Raw genomic sequence first — 18,173 nt, forward strand, 5'->3', positions numbered from 1 at the left:
GTGATGGTGGTGGTGACAGGTGGAACATAAGATAGTTTGAGTAACTGGAAAACACTCGAGGCACACTTTGGCTCGGTCTGACTTTATACTGTCCAGGCGGGGTCTTCGTCACGCTGATTCCCAGGGGCCAGCAGCGTTGGGGGTCGGAGGGCCAGCACAGCCTACCTCTTCTGTGGTTTCCTACATGTTGGGGACCTGCCTCATGTGTGGGCAGTGTCTCCTCGGGGGGTATGGCACTTGCTGTCCCTCTCTTCCTGGTGACTGTAGGGTCCACCTCTCAGTGCTTCAACCACTGCGTCACTTTCCAGACCTTGACAGTTGCTATAACAGTGTGAGGCTTTTCTAAACTCTTCCCCACTGCTCTGCACAGCTAACTTCCCATGAAGCGGGCTTGACAGTCGGTGAGGCCGCGGCGGCAGGGAGGCCTGGCTTGACCTAACGACTGGTCTCGAGGAGCTACCCCACAGTTTTCAGGTGGGTTAATTTTTCCTGAAGAGCCAGGTGCACAAGAGGCTCCTGAGAAGTGTTTATTTTTGGAGGCGTTGGCTCTCAGGCTGCCTTCCCTGGCTCCTTCTTGTCTAATTGCAAGTGGCAGGAGGGAGGCGGAGATGCCATTTCAAGCAGAACAAAATGCCGGTCGGACCGGAACCTGCGGGGAGCGGGGCTTGAATCATCTGCGGTGCGCTCCCAGTGTGCCCTCGGTGGAGAAGTGCAACGGGCCGCTCCTGCCTGCCGCGTGCACGTGCGCTCTCCCAGGTCCAGGAGAGGTTCCGATCACGCTCGGACGGCCCGAGGCATCAGACTTCATCAGCGCTCAGGACTCTGAACGCCTTACCTTGGAGACTGATGTCCAGAGAACGTGAGGGTGGCGAAACGCTTTAGGAAATTGTTCAAGTGAACGTTTTATTTTTAGGAGAGAATCAGAAGGAGATGGAGATCGATGGCAGTCGAAGAAGTCCCCCCGGAAGCCGAGACTGATCTAGAAAGTGGCACGTGGTCACTGCAAGGCCGTGGGGCGGAGGAGGGCCGGGTCAGGGAAGAGGAATAGGAAGGAGAGAATGTTTTGAAACACCAAGTAAACTTTTAATTTTCAAGGCGCCTTTGAAAGGCATATCCCAGAAGCCGTCGTAATAATGACGTGTACAGTCTCGGTCACGTGGTCACGTGGGCGTCCTTGGTTGTACTGGATGAAGACGGTGATGGTGACGGTGGTGAATTAGGAGGCCGTTTAAATTAACTGATGCTGCGATGCATGGACGTGATCACACATCACATGCTTCCGTCACTCAGCGGGCAGGTCCGAGGACGGGGGCCTCGGGAAGGGCGTTTTAGGTTCCCCGACTTCCTGTGGGATTTGGGTTTACCTACTGAATGGCCCAAATGGACAGCAGATGGACGCGGACACGCTGGGCGGTGAGCCCCTGCGCACGCGTCACGACGTAACCATGCTCCTCCCGCCGTCCGGCGGAGATCTTGATGAGATCTTAAATCCTTGGGAAACGGCACTAGGGACTGAATTTGCCTGGCTGCTCGAGAACCGGCCGAGAAAGAGGACTTTGCGTTGTGGGTGTCGGTAGGTGGCAGGAGGACCCCGCTGTCCTACAGGAGCCCGGCCACAGCGAGGGCCCGGAGCGCCCATCGCTCCGTGCGAGCAGCTTCTCAGCAGCATGGGCTCATGTCTGGCCCGGTGACTCAGAGCTACTCAGGGCATAGCCGCCTCCACGAGTCACTCCGAGTGGGTGAAGCCAGGACCTCCGTCTGCAGAGCCTGTGGCTGCAGCGGCTCCATCCTCGCCAGTAAGAGCCACGTTTGCCCGCCTGCCGTCCACTTGTCCCTGTGCGGACACCCCCCACCCTGCCGGTGGGTGATGCACACCTGGTCGGGGCAGGGGACAGTGAGAGGCCTTGAGTCTGGGGGCCCGAAACATAGCTGACCCTCAGACTGTGGGAGAACATTTAAAAGTGCTGGTCCTGGGACCCACCCCACCGAAGGCTCCGGAATCCTGGGGGAGGTGCAGGCAGTGGGACCCGCAGGGGCAGAAACCCCCCTGGTGGTCCTAACAGACAAGCAGGGCGGGGACAACCCAGCAGGTGCCAAGCGCCTCCCAGACGCCTCGGGCTGGCAGGTATGGATTCTATTTTCAGAATCCAGGGAGGGAGGGTTTACGTCCATCCACGTGAATGCTTTTGAGCAAAAAACACAGGGAATTCAAAATTTCTTGAGACACAGGCACTTGAGGGGGTGGCTGGGTCACAGCAGGGCTCTGTGCTGCTTTGTAGATGCAGGCCCAGCGGCCTCGAGCCTGCCTGGCCCGGGGGTGGGGGTGGTGGGGTGGGGTAATTGGTGAGGTGACAACTGCTGCCAGGTGGCCCTGGGGGACGGTGCTGTTGCTGGCGGCCGGCAGGAGCCAGGCGTGTGCTCAGATACACACCCTCCACATGTGCTACGGCTTCACTGGCCGGCCAGGCCTCCGGCAGGGCCCCCTCACTGCACACGCTCTGTGTCCCCGCTCCTTACAGGAAGGGATGATCTGGGCAACTCTGCTCGGAGCGTCTCAGACTCAGTGGTATCTGTGTCGGCACGTCTGGTGCGCCAGACACCTGTCGTATGTGCGCACGCATATGTAGGCGTGTACCGTGTGCGTGTTCTTATGCACATGTGCACACGTTTGTGTTCTCACACGTCTGTGTGCTTTTGCATGTGCACGCACTTGTGCATGTGTGCTTATGTATGCTGTGCACACACATGTACTTACACACGTGTGTGACAGAGAGGGAATGGGGAGCAGAGTCTGGCACAGCTGCAGGTGAGGGGGCCGCACGCTGTGGCCGTGCGGGGACGTCCAGCCGGTCCTTGCAGACCAGATGAGGGCACGTGACAGGGACCATGCAGGCCAGCCTCTGGAGAGGCCAGGACGTGGGTGGCCTCGGGCACCAGTGCTGCACCTTCTCGCAGCTGTGACCAGCTCGTCAGGCCGACGGTGGCCCCAGGGACGACGGCTCTCTGTGCTCTGTGTCTGTGGACACGGCATCGCCATGACCTTCAGGCCATGTGCCCTGGGCCGCACCGAGGAGCCTGGACCCCAAGTGGGGGCGGGGCTGCTCTCTGCGGGGCGAACTTGCAGGAGGTGGACTGGCTGTCCCCTGGGCAGAGACCCCTGTGCCGCTGTGGCAGGGCTGTCCAGCCCCCTGGGAAGAGCAGGGGCGACACACGTGCATGCGCCAGCGCCCAGCCCCCTTGGTGTCAGGGGGCCTGGTTTCCAGGCCGTGCCTCCCTTGGGCGGGGGAGGCTGATGACAGTCTGAGAGGCTCTTCTGAGCAGGGGACGGTGGGGTCGGGCTTTCCTGGCCTAGTGCACGGGCGAGGTGGGGCCGCCTGGGGCTCTCAGTGGACGGTCGTGCGACGTGCTGGCCAAGGGGGCCCCTCGGAGGCAACAAGCCTCTCTGTGCCTGCAGGTGGGCCAGGGGTGCATCTGAGGACACGTCTGTTTGCTTTTCTAGCCCAGCAGCTTCGCACCCTGTCAGGGTGGGGAGGCCGAGGATGAGGGGTGCTGGGGCGATGAGCCAGGACTGTCCCTGCAGACACCTAAAGGCTCAGGTGTGACTGGGGTGCCCGCCAGGAGGAGGCTGGATGAATTAGGCCCCACGTGTGTGAGGGTCCTCAGAACCGGGGGGCCCCAGGCTGGGTCCTCGTGATGCCAAATCCTTTGAGAGAAATGGAAAGAGAATTCTAGGAGCTACATGGAGCACGTTCACAGCTGTGTGTGGTGTCGGGGACACATGTGTGGTTGGGGTCACGTGTAGGGTTAATGTCATGTATGTGAGCTCGGGGTCACGTGTGTGGGGTCAGGGCCATGTGTGTGGGGTCCAGGTCACGTGGGTCTAGCCTGATGGACATTGCAGGAGACACGCTGTAGCCTGGGCTGTTCCCTCTCTTTCTGGGACAGTGTGGCAGTGACGCCCTGCCTGGCCTGCAGGCCCGCCCGGCCCCTCAGCCCTGGGCCAGCACCCCGGGGGCCCCGGGGCTTACTAGCTCCCATTCTTGATTCTCACACTCGATTCCCCATTTGCCCTCCGTAGGGCGTGGTGGGGATGGAGGTCTGTGTCTCCCATACTCGCATGTCCTGATCCCGTGTGGTGGTGTCGGGAGGAGGAGTCTTGGGAGGTGACAAGGACATGACGCCGGAGCCCCTGATGGGACCAGCGTCCGTATCCAGAGACCCAGTGAGCCGCCCCCATCCCGCCCACCCTCTGAGCTCGCAGGAGAAGAGCCCTCGGCGAGCTGGGAGGCGGCCCCTCCCCGGACGTGGAGTTGCTGGGGCCTTGGCCCCGGCCTCCAGCTCCGGCCTGTGAGGGGTGCGTGCCCGCTGTTTGCGAGCCCCACCTGTGGTGTCCGTCACAGCAGCCCGAGCGGACGGAGACTAATGCAGACGCAGCTTGGAACCCCGTCATGGGGACCCTCAGCCCTGTCCCAAGGGGAGCCACGCCGGAGGTCGGTGTCAGGAAGCGGACTGCGTCTCTGTGGAGCGGCACGCAGTCCAGGGCCAGAGGAGCCGCTGAGTGGCTGCGGGACCGAAACCATGTGGCTTCTGCACCCTGTCCAGGTGGGCACGCGGCGGACGCTTGCCTTCCTCCTGTGGTGGCCACACGCAGACTGGCCTCCCATGGAAGGGCAGAGACCAGGGCACATCTTAGAGACTGTCCTGCCTAGGAGCGTCTGCCGCAGGCTCCCACGAGCACAGCCGGCACCTGGACTGCCCCCCACTCACTAGGACTAGCCCCTTGTCACACGCACACACTTAGCGGCATGGCCTGCCTCAGGAGGGCGGCCCCGTGCGACTTCTGGGAAGCTGCGTGTGTGTGCACACGTATGCACGACACGTGTAACATGCTCGGGGGCGCCAGGAGCAGCCCCAGTGCTTCCCGTGTCCGATGGCGATGCCGACAGATCTGCCCGGGGGACCCCACCGTGACCTGCAGCCTGCAGCGTCACCTCCCCGCGGTGGCGGAGGCGCCTGGCTCTGCGCACCTGCCCTGACAAACCCCTCGCACGTGGGTTCAGCGCGGAACTCTGTGGGTGACGCCGGCTGCCCTGGGGACGCGCCTTCGTCTGGGGTCACCCGTCACCGGCCAAGTTAAAACCTGGCTTTTATCCCCAGCATAGACGCCACGGAGGCAAATGGAGCAGGCTGAGTGCGCCGTGTCACCTGGTCCCCGTCCCCCAGCCAGGGTGGGGGCTTCGGACTCCTCACAGTGCAGCGGGAACTGGCAACCAGAGCTCGTTTTGAGTCTCGGGCCATCCAGCTCTGTGACCTGGGCTCAGTGAGATCCTGGAGGGACGATGACGGGGGACGCAGACGCCTTCGCGCCCAGCGCCCGAGGCCCGGCGCACCACGCCTGGTCGGCACAGGCGGCCTGGGACCGCGTCCCAGGTGGGGGGTGGGCGCGGCATCTTCATCAACGTCTTGCGTAGGGCGAGGATTCAGGCATCGCGTCACCGCAGGGCGTGCTCACGTACAGGTGGAACAGCGTGTGAGAGATGCCGAGCTTGACGCCTCCCTTCCCTCAACGCCACCTTTCGAATATGGGCGCTCCGGGTCCCCGACGCTGGCTGAGGCGGAAAGGGCCGCTTGATCGGTCACTGCCTGTGGCCTGCGCCAGGGCTTTCACTCTGCCGTCCCGTCCGTCCCGTCCGTTCCGTCCCGTCCCGTCCCGTCCGTCCTCGTCCCATCCCGTCCCGTCCCGTCCCGTCCCGTCCGTCCGATCCGTCCATCCCGTCCGTCCGTCCCGTCCGTCCGTCCCGTCCGTCCCGTCCGTCCTGCGTCCCATCCCGTCCATCCGTCCGTCCCTGTCCCGTCCCGTCCGTCCGTCCCGTCCGTCCGTCCCGTCCCTGTCCCGGTCCCGTCCCGGCCGCTGCTCGGAAACCGCCGGAACGGGTAAACCACGCGAAAGCTAAACCACGGCAGGACCCTGTCCTCATCACCCTTCCCAGTGGTCACGTTCGGGCTGATCTGTCCTGAGTCCATTTCTCAGCCCGTGTGGAGCCGGATCCGTGTGTTTATAAAGCTGTCACCCGTGTCTTTACAAAGCTGTCACCCTCTGGGCACCGACTCGCGGGCACCGTGGGCTTCACGGCCTCCACAGGCAACCGTTTCTTTATCAAAGGGGAGAAGGGACTTGGACAGGGCAGGGCTCGGCCGCGGCCCGCAGGCGCCCAGCACGTGGGCCGGCTCTCCAGCGCCCAGAGCCATCGCGGCCACGCCAGTCGCGGTGCCGGGGGTCAGGGTCGGGAGCTGGGGTGTGTCCGGGCTGTGGGCTGTGAGGGCGGCGGCCGGGAAACCTGCCCGGGTTTCAGACGCTCAGGGAGCTGCCGGCTGCAGGCATGCAGGCTGGCCTGGGCGGGTTTGGTGACATTTGAGCCCCGTGGCTGGTGTGGGACAAGGTCTGGGGAAGGGACGTGGAGGGATGTGGAGGGCCAGTGGCCTCGCAGCCCAGCGCCTCAGAGGGGGCCTGCAGAAGCGTGCTCGCTGTGCGCAGCGTCCTCGTGAGGAATTCTCAGACGGGGACACAGATGTGCGCGGGGGCACGCAGCCCCCCTTCCCCGCGGGTCCCGCTGAGCCTGGGGAGAGTCCCCTCTGGAGTGGGCCCGGGTCCGTCAGAGCGGGACGGAGGCGTGGCTGTCACTAGCTCTGTCGTGCTGTTGTCCAGGTAACAGCACCGTCCCCGCTCAGCTCCCTCGGCCCTTCTGTGCTTCGGGGTGCGTGGCCCGTGTCCCGGAGAAGCCGGGTCGTCTGTGGTCCCCTTCCGTTTGAACCCGAGGCTCAGGGTGAGCGGCTGCGCTGGTGGTGGAACAGCCGGCACCTGGACCCACAGGCAGGGGCGGCCGCTCTGCGTCCCCCCTGCAGCCCTGTCACCTCCCGTCTGTGGCACTTGGAGTGTGAGTTGGGACGGAAAACAGCATGAGTGACAGTGGGTGGCATGGGGAGCACGGGGCAGCTGTGGCCCCACCCCCTCTGACTGGCCGCCCGACGGCCGGGCCTCGTGGTGTGAGCACTGACCACTACCTGCACCTTTACATGGGCCCCGTCGATGGGAGACCCTGCCCCTTAGCGACGCCCTTGCTGTGGGCCGAACGTTTGTCCCCAAGTTCACGTGTCAAAGCCCTGACCCCAGTGTGGTGGAGCCTCGGGGAGGTGACGAGGTCAGGAGGCTGGAGCCCCTGATGGGACCAGCGTCCCTCGTCCCCCACCAAGTGAGGGCACAAGAGAAGCCTCTGCACTGAACCAGGAGGTGGAGCCTCATTAGACGGTGAGTCTGCCGGGGCCCTGACCTTGGACTTGCAGCCTCCAGACTGCGACCGTCAGTGGCCGAGCCCCCAGGCTGTGGCGTCTGGCACAGCAGCCTGAGCCGACACCTAAACGTTTTATAGGAGATGTCATTGCATGGAGAGGGCGTGTGACAGGTGTGTGTGCGTGTGTGTGTGGGGGGGGGCAGCTCACATGCGCCCTGCAGGCCGCGGTCACTCAGAGGCCTGAGCATCGTGAGGGCGGGTCTGGGATGGCAGCTTGGCTGGCCCGTGCGCCAGAAGAGATGGGGACAACACGACGGGCGAGGGTCGCCCCCCGAGTGCGCCCGGCCGCTCACCTGAGGTGCAGCTCCAGCTGCGCGTACAGGAAGTGAAGCAGCGCCCTGCGGGCCACGACCTCCGCGTGGCAGTCGTTGACCACCAGCCCCTGGTCGTTGATGTGCTCGCCGCTGATGCACTTGGTCCCCGAGGACAGGACGACCACCTGGGCCTGCCTGACGTCCAGGCCTGCGGGCAGAGGGAGCGTCAGCGCACCGCGTCTGCCCGTGGGGCCACGTCCGCCCCCACCGCCTCTGTGGTGCCCGCGCCGCGAGCCGCCATGCCCACACGGGCCGCGGGGCTTCGGGGGGCCACGGCAGGTGCCACCTTGTTTCAGGGTGACACGCCAGCGGGAGTGCTGGTTCCCAGACCGGATCGGTGGGGTGCCCGGCGTCTCCACCTCACGGCACGTCTGTGCAGGGTCCTGCGAGGTGGGGACAGGTGGCCTGCCGCCAACAAGCCTCACAGGGCCCCGCCACCTCCGGCCTGGACGGGCAGTAAGCCGGTGGGCCCTGTTACCCAGACAGAACCCAGGAGCCCGGCCGCCAGCCCCTGGCCCCACGGGCTGAGAATTAATCGGAAGGTTCGCCGATGGGAGCGTGTCGTGCCCGTGACAGGCCCGACTCTGAGACCAGCGCCGGCCCTGGCCATGGCGTTGCTCGAGGCCCCGGGGCCCAGGAGGGCTCCTGTGCAGACTCCAGACCTGCCGTCGGTCCTGTGCTCCCCGCACCTCTGGGTGGAGCCCGCTGTCCCGCAGGGCCACGGGACCCGGTGACGAGACAGACTAGGTGCGCAGGCGCCCAAATGCACGGCTGACCAGAGCTCCTGCTCACGGCCACTGCTTCCCCCTCCCGGGGCTTCGCCTGGCCGGGGCCGGCCTCTGCGGGGCAGTCGAGGCTCGGGTGCCGGGGGGTCAGGGTGCGTGTCACCAACAGCCGCATCCTCTGATTCAGCCCACAGCTTCCGGACTCCCCTGAAGAGCCACAGGCGGAGGAGGATAAGCCGCGGGGCGACGTGGTGACGAGGCCGCCGCCCTCCCCGGCCCTGTGGTCCCTGCAGCCCCGTGGGGCACAGTAGCTTCTCGCCTGCCCGCGGGGTCACGGCCGTGCCGGGCCCCGCACCCCGCTCACGGCTTTGAGCGAGGACGAGGAAGTGGCCGTCACGCCTGCTGCCAGCAGCACCGTGTGGCACTGTCACCGTGTGTGATGCTGGGATCGCGGGCTCAGTCCTGGATGGGGCAACTTTCTGACGCTCTCTGAACCTGGGTTCCCGGCCCGAGGGTGGGGCGATGTGGCTGCTGCGGGGGACGCAGAGCAGAGAGGAACGGGGAGGCCGAGGCCGGCACACGGCCAGGCGGAGAACGGGCTCCTCGAGGCCCTTGGCCTTCGCTTGGTGTGTCGCTTGGTCCTGTGGGACTCGTGTGCCAAAGGCCAGACCGCCCGGTGGAGGGACGAGCGCTGTGCAGCCCGCGCTGTGCCCAGGTCCCTCCTTCCTCGCTGTCCACCTCTGCGGCCCTGGGAACTACGGGGCCCTGGCCAGGCAGCTGTCACTGACCCCCCTGCCGAGCCCAGCCCCACAGCTCTCAGGAAGTGGTGGACACTCATGGATCGTGACGTCGCAGCTTTAGGACAGGCGGAGCCAGCACACAGCGCCCCCGTGTGGTTTCTCCCCGGACTGACCGTGATGCTGCCGCGGCCCAGCCACCTGCCCATCCTGGGTAGGGCCGTCCCCTCCCCGACAGCCGGTGTCCCCGGAGGAGGACCCGAGAGTCATGGGTCCACAGGACCCCACCACAGAGCTGCATCTAACCACAACGGCCACCGAGTGACGCCGACGAGTGGCCAGTGAGGAACCACTGTGAGGAGACATCGCTCTGCAGGTCCCAGCTTGGTTAAGGCAGGTGTTCAGCGTGACGGGAAGTGACACCGGTGACAATTTCTAGCTTTCCGACACGCAGCCGTCCGGTGACGTCCCAGCAGCAGCCCGAGAACCAGCGTCGATGACCCCGCAATGCAAAAACGCGGTTACGACCACACACGGAGAAGGGGCCTGACGAAACCCCAAAACGGCTTTTCAGAACAACCGCGTAAACAGACGGGATGGGACCTTCCAGTGTGATACGCGTGCGTGCGCACACGCACGTCACACAGAGGGGTGCGCACGCTGACACCCGCTGAGGCGCGGGGGGACAGTCGCCGTGTGACACGCTGGGGTCGCGTAGCCTCCGGAGGACCCAGGAGAGACACCGCGGGACATGCACGGACAAGGCGCCAGGGTGCGGCCCCTGCACAGGCCCCGCGGCTGCTGCGTCGCACGCGGGCACAGTGAGGCGCGGCAGGGGGACCGGGCGGCTCACGGAAGCAGCGAACGTAGGAGGCGCAGGTTCAGGAAGCGAGCGAGACCCAAGACGAGACGGTGACACGCGCCCGGCGGACACTGAGAGGCCGGCGCGGACGGCACGAGCCGCGCTCCTGGGTTCGCCGTCCTGTCCTGCCTCTGCTTGAGGTGACGGACGCGGGGACCAGCGCCCGCAGAGACAGTGGGAGGGTTTGTTTCTGACCTAGACGACCTGCCTCAGAAGCGCGGTGTTGTTATTTCTAAACCATAGAAGCTGATTCTAGCGGCCGCCCAGGAGACTCTGCAGACGGGGACTGAAGCCGGGACACCAGCCGAGGACACCGTGAGCTGACGCACGACATCGAGAAGCGGAATGAAGCAGAGGGGCCGGAAGCTGACCCGAATTTGGGGTTCAGTGCGGTTGGGGACCAATGTGTCACCCTGGGGCACAGACCCCGACACCGGGGCAACAGGAAGGCCACCCGGAGAGAGAGCGCCACCTCCTCTGCTGCATGCCACATGCCAGGGCGAGTCCCCGTGGGTCACGGGCACGTGGAGCTGACGGAGGCTCTGCTCGCTGTCAGCAGGACCGGGGCGCGGCCGAGGCACCCGCGGTCAGCGTGGACGGACACACCACGGCCCATCCGGATGGGGGGACCGCGCTCGTGAGAGAGTCGTGAGCCAGCGCCCGTGCAGACACGGAGGGACGAGCGCCTGCCACCGAGTGCGAGGCCCCGCACGGCGCGACCCCAACTCTGCGACAAGCCACGGCGACGGTTGTGGGGAGGTGAGTGTGGGGAGCGCAGCGCAGCTTGGGGGTTGGGGAGCCCTGCTCCGCACCCCAACTCCACGCAGCCTCAGCCTCTTCCTGCAAAGCCGCTTCTCCCCCGCGTGCTTCTGTTCCCATTCTCTGAATGCCCTGTGTCCACTGAACTTGAGCGGCTTGGAAGGCGCACTGGTCCCTGGGGACCCACTGGACAAAGGCCGAGGGGAGCATTCTCCCCCGGACCCAGCGAGGGCCCAGCGAGGGCCCCGGGCGGTGGCCGTCCCCACACCCGGAGCACAGCACCGGTCCCCAGCGGCTCCAGCCTCTACATCCTGCAGATGCGTGGGGTTAGCAGGACAGCATGTCACGTGTAAGAGTGTCACGTGTTGTCCTGTGAGTGACGATGCTTGTGCTACGGGCCTCGGGCCAGGAGGTGGGCGGGCTCTGACCCGCACAGGCATGAGTCTGCGGTCAAGTGAGCGCCCCACTGTGTCCTTAGGGAAATGGGGATAAAGCTGGTGCTCCCGAGTTCTGGAGGGTCAGGAAAACCGTGTCACGCGTTTAGCGTGGGCCTTTCCGAGTGTCACAGAGGAGCCACCATTTTAGCCGTTAGTTCTGCACACACCTCGACCCCCGGTCACACGTGCTGCAGTGACATGAGAAGCCACCTGCTCTTTCCTCGCTTACGCCCCCGCGGAGCCCGTGCTGGTCGCGTGAGAACGGAGACCTGTCTGCAGCAGCCGACAGCACCTTCGAGAACGTCGAAAACGCGAATCCGCCCACAGCCCTGACCCGCCTGCGCGGCCGAGGCCCGCAGTGAGTCTCGCGCGTGCTCCTGCCGGGCCTCAGGGCGCCTCTCACGCCTGTTCCTTCCGTCGACGTGCGTCGAGCACCTCACTGCTGCGGGGGGCGCAGAACCGGGAAACCCCAAGTCCCTTTCGTCACCGAGCCGACGGCGGGGAGGAGGCAGCGCGCCGGAGAGCGGTGCCCAGGGCGGCGTGGGCCACGGCTGGCTGGCGGACGCCTCTTGAGGGGATGGGGTGCCAGGAGAAGTTGGGGTGACCCTGTGGGCACCTGACACACGGAGACGGCGTTGGCAGGTCCCCGAAGGGCCAGCTCGTGCGCGGGGCGCGGTCCCTGGATGGCTGGGCGCGCGGGAGCCCACGTGGGCAGTGGGTGTGTGCACAGCGTGCGACGCCAGGGCTGTGGGGGGACCCGGGCCGCCCGCGTCCCCTCCCGGCCCCCCAACTCCAGCCCGTCCCCCGTCTGCCGGCACCGGCACCGAATCCCGCCCCCGGCCCGGAGGGCATGGAGCCGGCTGGTGGCTCTTTCTCCTCCGCGCCCCTCACAGAAGGGCCTTCGGACACCGTCAAAAGCGCGGACGTGACAGCGGCCCCGGCCGGCGCGAAGCCCCAGGACGCTCGATGTGAACCTCTGGGGAGACGCCTGAGACTCGGCCTCGGAGGAGCGTTTCCGGGGGCTTCTGCCGGCCAGGGGGGTCCGGGGCCCGCGGGGCGTCACCGCACAGATGGCGTCACCGTCCAGCACTGCGCTCCGCGCCTGGAGCTGATGCAACGCAGCGCAACCGTCTGGAAGCCGAAACCGAAACCGGCCAGCTCGTTCTGCGGACGAGGTCCCCTCGTGGCCCGGCGGGGATGGAGGGACGCTGGGCGCGGGCGAGTCCGCACGGGACGCACAGCCCAGAGGCAGCGCCGAGACCGACCGGCCGAGCTCCCCAAGCCGGCGGTGTGGCGGGGTGTCCCGGGCTCCGGCGGGGTGTCCCGGGCTCCGCGGGCCACCCGTGACGCAGCGAGCGGCACGCGCCGAGCCCCAGCGGGAGCTGAGGACGCGGGGCCCGCGCGGGCAGCTCAGTCACCGCTCAGCCGCGGGTTGACTGCGTGACAACACGTGTCTGATGCACATTCCCTAAGAAATCAACTCGACCTGCCCCCGCTTAACGTTGGGGGCTGGGGCTGGGCGGAGCCCCCGCGGCCCTCTTCGCTCCCCTCGCGGACCTTCCCGCTCTCCCCGCGCGGGTCAGAGCTGAGGACGCAGCAACCGCTCCGTGTCGGGCACCGATGCGGGAGCTGGGCTGGAACAGGGCCCCAGACGGCAGCGTGCGGCTCCCCGAGCACGGCCCGCCCCCTCCCTCGCTGGCTCTGCTCACGCCCCCAGGGGGCCCACGCGGGCCAGCGGCCGTGAGGACAGACGGGGGGATCAGGAGACGCAGCCCCGAAACCAGCAGGGTGACCTGAGCAGTTCCCCTGGGGCCCAGCATGTGGGACGAACCACGCGGGGGCCTAGTCCTCACACTCGGGCGTCCTGGCGGACACCCCCAGAACGCTGCACTGCGGGGAGGCGCAGGCACTCTTTAGAGATGCGGCGTGGCGGGGCTGGCTTACGAGAGGTGCCAGCCATGTCCCCAAACTCCAGTGTTGTGAGGGTCCGCTGCAACTCCCCAAGGAAGGGCCATGGGGGAGGGAGGGGGTGGTCAGCGGTCAGCGGTTACTGGGCTGGCATGGTTCACGCTCCCGTGCGGACTGGCCGAGCCGGCACTTGGCCCGTTGGGGGCTCATTTCTTTAGATCAGAGGGACACATGAGCGATGGCTGATGTGAGTGACAAGCAGCATGGCCCGCAGGACACCTGGCTGAGCGAAAGCCAGAAACGGCGGGTGTGAGGAGCCCACACACAGTGCGGGGCCGGCACCCCGCGGCCTCCCGCGGGCCCCTCTGTCGGCTCTGCGCTGCGTCCTGTTCCCTCCTCTGCGCGAGTTGCTCTGGGCTCAGACGGCCGCTGACCGGCTGGTGGGTGAGTTGGATTCTGGCTAACAGCCAGCGGCAGTGGCAGGCGCTGGTGTGGCCAGATGCCCCCCACCGCCCTGCTGTCCCCCTGCCCCAGCCTCCCTCCCCGACTCGTCCTTCCTCAGGCGGGCGGAGCGGCCTAGGCACGCTCTCCCCAGTGCTCAGCACAGGTGACAGCCCCCTTCCCCGGCTCTTGCCAGGGGCCTTCTAAAGCCATCTCGTGAATTATCCCGTTCTCGACTCCCAGTCGGGCGGGCTGGGCCAGCAGTGGGCGTCCACGCGACACAGGGTCCCAGTGGCATCTGTCCTGCGCTGTGTGGTCTAAACGTCACTGCGAACCAAGGACCGCCATCCCACTCCTTCCCACACAAGGGGCCGGCCCCCAGGCATCCGTGGACACGTCATCAGCGTCACGGCTCTGTCTCCACGCGGCAGTGATGCGGATTGGCTCCTCGAAGTCACGTGGTCATTTACCCCCTTCGCTGGCGTGAGCTTCTGTCCAGGGCTTGGTGTCCAGCTCCTGCGTCCTGCTCATCTCCTTGCCCTGGGCTGGTGTAAATAATTTTCCTCCAAAGTAATGGGCCTCCGCAAGCCGCCGCCGTGCACTGGGCGGACGCTGAGCTGCTCCTGGGGAGGACCGGGCTGGCAGTGTCTCTTGGGGGAACAGCGGGGTTTCACGCGGGAGGAACCGAGGTCAGGGGTCTGAGGGGACGTTTACCTCATGGGCACTAGGGGGTCCCTCACCAGCCCCCAGCTCTGGCCTCCCCCTCGAGGTCACGCTGCTGGTTGACTGGGACGCGGGCCAGGCGGCCTTAATGTTTGGGTGAGAGCTTACTGGAGAATGTGCCCAGGGCCTGAGACGATCAGTGTGACATTTCATTCACAAGTGAGGACGTCCGGACAAAAATGTAAGCAGAGTGAAAGACGATGACTGAAAATTAATGAACGGGGTCAGTGATGGGGGGGCAGAGGGGACTCAGGGTGCCTTAAAAATAAGAAAGGAAATGCAAAGACGGGGTTCATTCAGAATATCGAAAATGCCACAAAAACATGTATGACGGGAGGAATTTATCAGACACCGTACGAGGAAAAAAATGCACAAACAGCTTAAACGTGTGGGTAAGTGAATGGCTCACACCTTCTTTACGAACAGGAAGCGAGGGTGCTCTCTGAACTTGACAGTGTAAGAAATAAAGGTTCACGAACGTCACCTAAAATTACAACTGTCATAGGCGCAGTAATGAAAAGAAAGTGTCAGATTTTAACGGCGTGAGCCAGTAGAAACTATTTAGAATTGAAAATCCAGAAATGAACAACCAATATGGTATTCAGAGTCACGAAAACGGAGGTTAAAAATGGCCAGAGGTGGCTGGTCCCCGAGGGCACAGGGAAAGCCAGGGGAACACTGCTTTTCACTCATAAGGTCCCTCCTGTGTGAGGTTTTTGCCATAGGACGGCATTATTTTGATAAAAGTAAAAGCTGTTCATAAAAGCACATTTTTTTGCTACCACATTTCCCTTAATGGCTATAAAATGGCCCGAGGCTCGTAAATGAAAAGGGCTTCGCATGTGGATAAATTGGCGTCTCGCCAGAAAATGCAGGGGCGATGGCATCGTTTTATTTCAAAACATACTTAATTTTGTGACGTCGTAACACACACGTAGCGACTGGAATAAGACCCATCACTCGGCCTCAGAGTTTCTTAGGCATTTGCTTGAATAACTAAACTAGAGTTAAGATGAAATGGCACATCGACTTTAAGTAAATAAATATTTAAAAATATTTCTATTAGGAATTTTGTACATTTCTCCCTAATCTCTTTTAAATCAACATGTTTATTAAATCGGCTCTTTATAACAGGAAAGTAAATTTCAGCCATTTATTCTTCAATGTCCATAGATGACTGATTCGCGAAGCTTGACCTTGTAAAGTCTCACTTTCCCATCATAAATTTAGCTCGATAGATAAATCGCGTGCACATAAAGCAGTGTATTCACTGGCTTTTATGTGCCTTTTCCCCACAAGTCCTCGGAAGACTCGTGTTTTCCAAGGAGGCCTTCGCGTCTCCTGGAAAAGCAGAAAGCCATCGGGGCCTCACAGCTTGGAGCTGGGCAAACACCGAAGTGCCGCTCACCAGAGCACACCGAACGCACGCCTCTGGGGCTGGGGACGCACCGCGTGGGAGAGGGGACACACGGGCTGGTGCCCCCGCCCCCACCGCCCCACGCTCGTGGGTCAGGCCGAACTCACGTGAACTACGTTATCCTGGCATCTGTGGCAGAAAAATCTGCGACACTCCAAATTTTAAAACGTGCCAGGACCCTGTTTCTGTGACCCTGCACGTCACTCTCACGCTTTCACATGGGTTTATTCTGTCCTCACGACCCAGTCCCCTTGGGGACGGCGGACTCCGCAGGCAGGCGCCTGGTCTATTGGGCTCCCTGTGGTTCTCCTGGGACCCGGGGGGCGATGCTCAGTAAACCGTGGCCCTCGACGGGGCACAGTTACTGACAGCCCCGTGCGGCTCTTGGTAGGGGCTTGGCGTTCCCCCAAGCACTGTGTGCTCACGGGCGCGTCTGACCTCTGAAGGACCCTCCCAGAAGGCACTTGTGTTGTCCCCAGTCTTAGAGACGCCAAGTGGCCCGAGGCCACATCTCTAGTGGCCGAGGGAGCTGGGATCCAGCCTAAGCCCTAGCTCCCCACCCGTGGCACCTGTCACGGTCTCCTGGTGCTCGTGTCCGGTGGGGCTGAGCCTCCTCTCGGCCCCCGGTGCGTGCAGGATGGTGTCCGGCATGTGGAGCACGTGACTCAGCCCGCTGGGGCCAGACGGGGGTACACGCGCCACAGGGGCAGATGCATCACATGCGGAGAGGTGGGTGGGAGCCACCGAGGACGCCGGTGTCATCGACGAAGCAGTCATCTTCCGCCTAGAACATGGCCTGATGAGCTGACATCACCTGCGACGCATTTCGTAAGCTCGTCCCACTCACCAGATTACACCGTGAAGAGGCCTCTGGTTTCCACGTTAAAAGATGCACTCAACGGAAGGGTCGAGCTGTCGTGCCGACGGAGCCTGCTCCAGGGTCTCCAGCGACGGGGAGAGTGGACCAGTCACCTGATCTTCATTGATTTTTAACAGACACACCTTTGGACAGCAGGCAGATGACCCCTTTCTAGTCTTAGACTTCGCCTGCGCGTGCAGAACGTGTAGAACTCAAACAACCCAAAGCCGGTTAGTTTTGTGATAACTGATCCCTAGCAGGTGGCTGCCGGCTCACGCCAGACTCCAGAACTAGACACGGTTGAATTCAGAGAACCCGATGGTTGCTTATCACGCGTGGGTTGGAGGCAGGACGTTTTCAACCAGACTGGCCGTCACACGCTGCCGCCTGTCCTCCCGGCCTGATTGTGGAGGTGGCCACTGCTCCGACATGGGCACCACGCTCCCGTTGGGCCCTGTCCTCCCCAGACCCCAGACGCACCGCAGTCCCTGAGCCGGGCAGGCGGCAGGCCACAGGGAGAGGGTCCTCTGGTCTCCTGGGAAAGCGACCCGGGGGCCTGCACCTCCGCAGGAGGGCTCAGGGTCCTCCCGGGGATGGCGTTCCTGGGCACCCGGAGGACCCGCACGGGGTGGGGGGAAGGACGGAGGCCTGGCTGCCAGCCACAGCGGCTCCTCGGCGGCCTGGCCTGGCCTGGCTGTGGCTCTGGCTGTTCCGGGCCGGGCAGCGAGGTGGGCTTGCGCGGTGGCCGGTGACCGGCAGGCCCTCGCCCTCCTGTCTTCGTGCGCGGAGCCGCGTGGAGGCCCGAGGGCACCACCACGGCCACCACGCCGTGCCGGTCTCACGCCTGTCCCTGCCCCCTCTGCGCCCACTGCCGTTCTTCTTTCCGTGTCTTCGGAGGGAAGGGAGGACCCTTTGGTGCCCACGACCGAGCAGACCCCGGCTCCTCTCCTGAGACGGGAGCCCTGCAGGGGGCTGAGCGGCGTTACCTGTGGTCATGACGATCCCGGCCAGGGCTCGGTGGTGGGCGTGTGCGGCCGCCAGGCCCGTGGTCAGCTCACGGAACTTCTGCGTGACCAGCTGCGACACGGAGTCGGCGAATTCCTGCAAGACACCAGCACCGGACCTCTGACACTGCGCGCTGACGCTCACACCGCCCCCTCAAAGCCCTGACCCCACGCGTGGTGTCCCAGGTCACTATGTCAACACACGCACTGTCCCCTGGCCCCCAGGCCTCGGGGAGGCTCCGATGTCATACTGGACGGACTGTGAGCCCTGACTCTGAGGAATCGCCAGCGGGAGCCTGCCTGCGCCTGAGCACGACCTTGCAGGGGTGCGTCCGTGTCCTCCCTCCCCGCCCCTGGAGGAGCATGCACAGTGCTGTCCCATGGGGGCCTGGGACCCGCACGTCGGACGGCCAGCTCCCCCCTCTCAGTACCACTGAGCCAGCTCTGAGTGCCCACGCGGACCACGGGCTGGCCGGCTCAGCTGCTCCCTGTGGCTCACTCACCCCTTCCTCCGTCCACATGTCTGCACAGGAGCCCAAGCACACACGTGTGTACACACAGACACATGCACAGACACACTCATATGCAGAGTTGCACACACGTGTGTACACACAGACAATGCACAGACACACTCATAT

General features: G+C 64.2%; 1 protein-coding gene across 1 annotated transcript in view; it reads right to left on the reverse strand.

Annotated features, from left to right (window-relative positions):
• ADARB2 (adenosine deaminase RNA specific B2 (inactive)) overlaps window positions 1–18,173 on the reverse strand; it is a 238,624-nt gene that overhangs the window by 19,277 nt on the left and 201,174 nt on the right. The window contains exons 4-6 of the mRNA XM_039872412.1: window positions 17,518–17,632; window positions 7,643–7,811; window positions 5,574–5,609 (exon numbers count right to left, since the gene is read on the reverse strand). Of these exons, the coding sequence (XP_039728346.1) occupies window positions 5,574–5,609; window positions 7,643–7,811; window positions 17,518–17,632 (320 nt within the window). The remainder of the gene's footprint in view (window positions 1–5,573; window positions 5,610–7,642; window positions 7,812–17,517; window positions 17,633–18,173) is intronic.

This window comes from Pteropus medius, unplaced genomic scaffold (assembly GCF_902729225.1).
Source record: "Pteropus medius unplaced genomic scaffold, Ma_sr-lr_union100, whole genome shotgun sequence".
Classification (NCBI taxonomy): Eukaryota; Metazoa; Chordata; class Mammalia; order Chiroptera; family Pteropodidae; genus Pteropus; species Pteropus medius.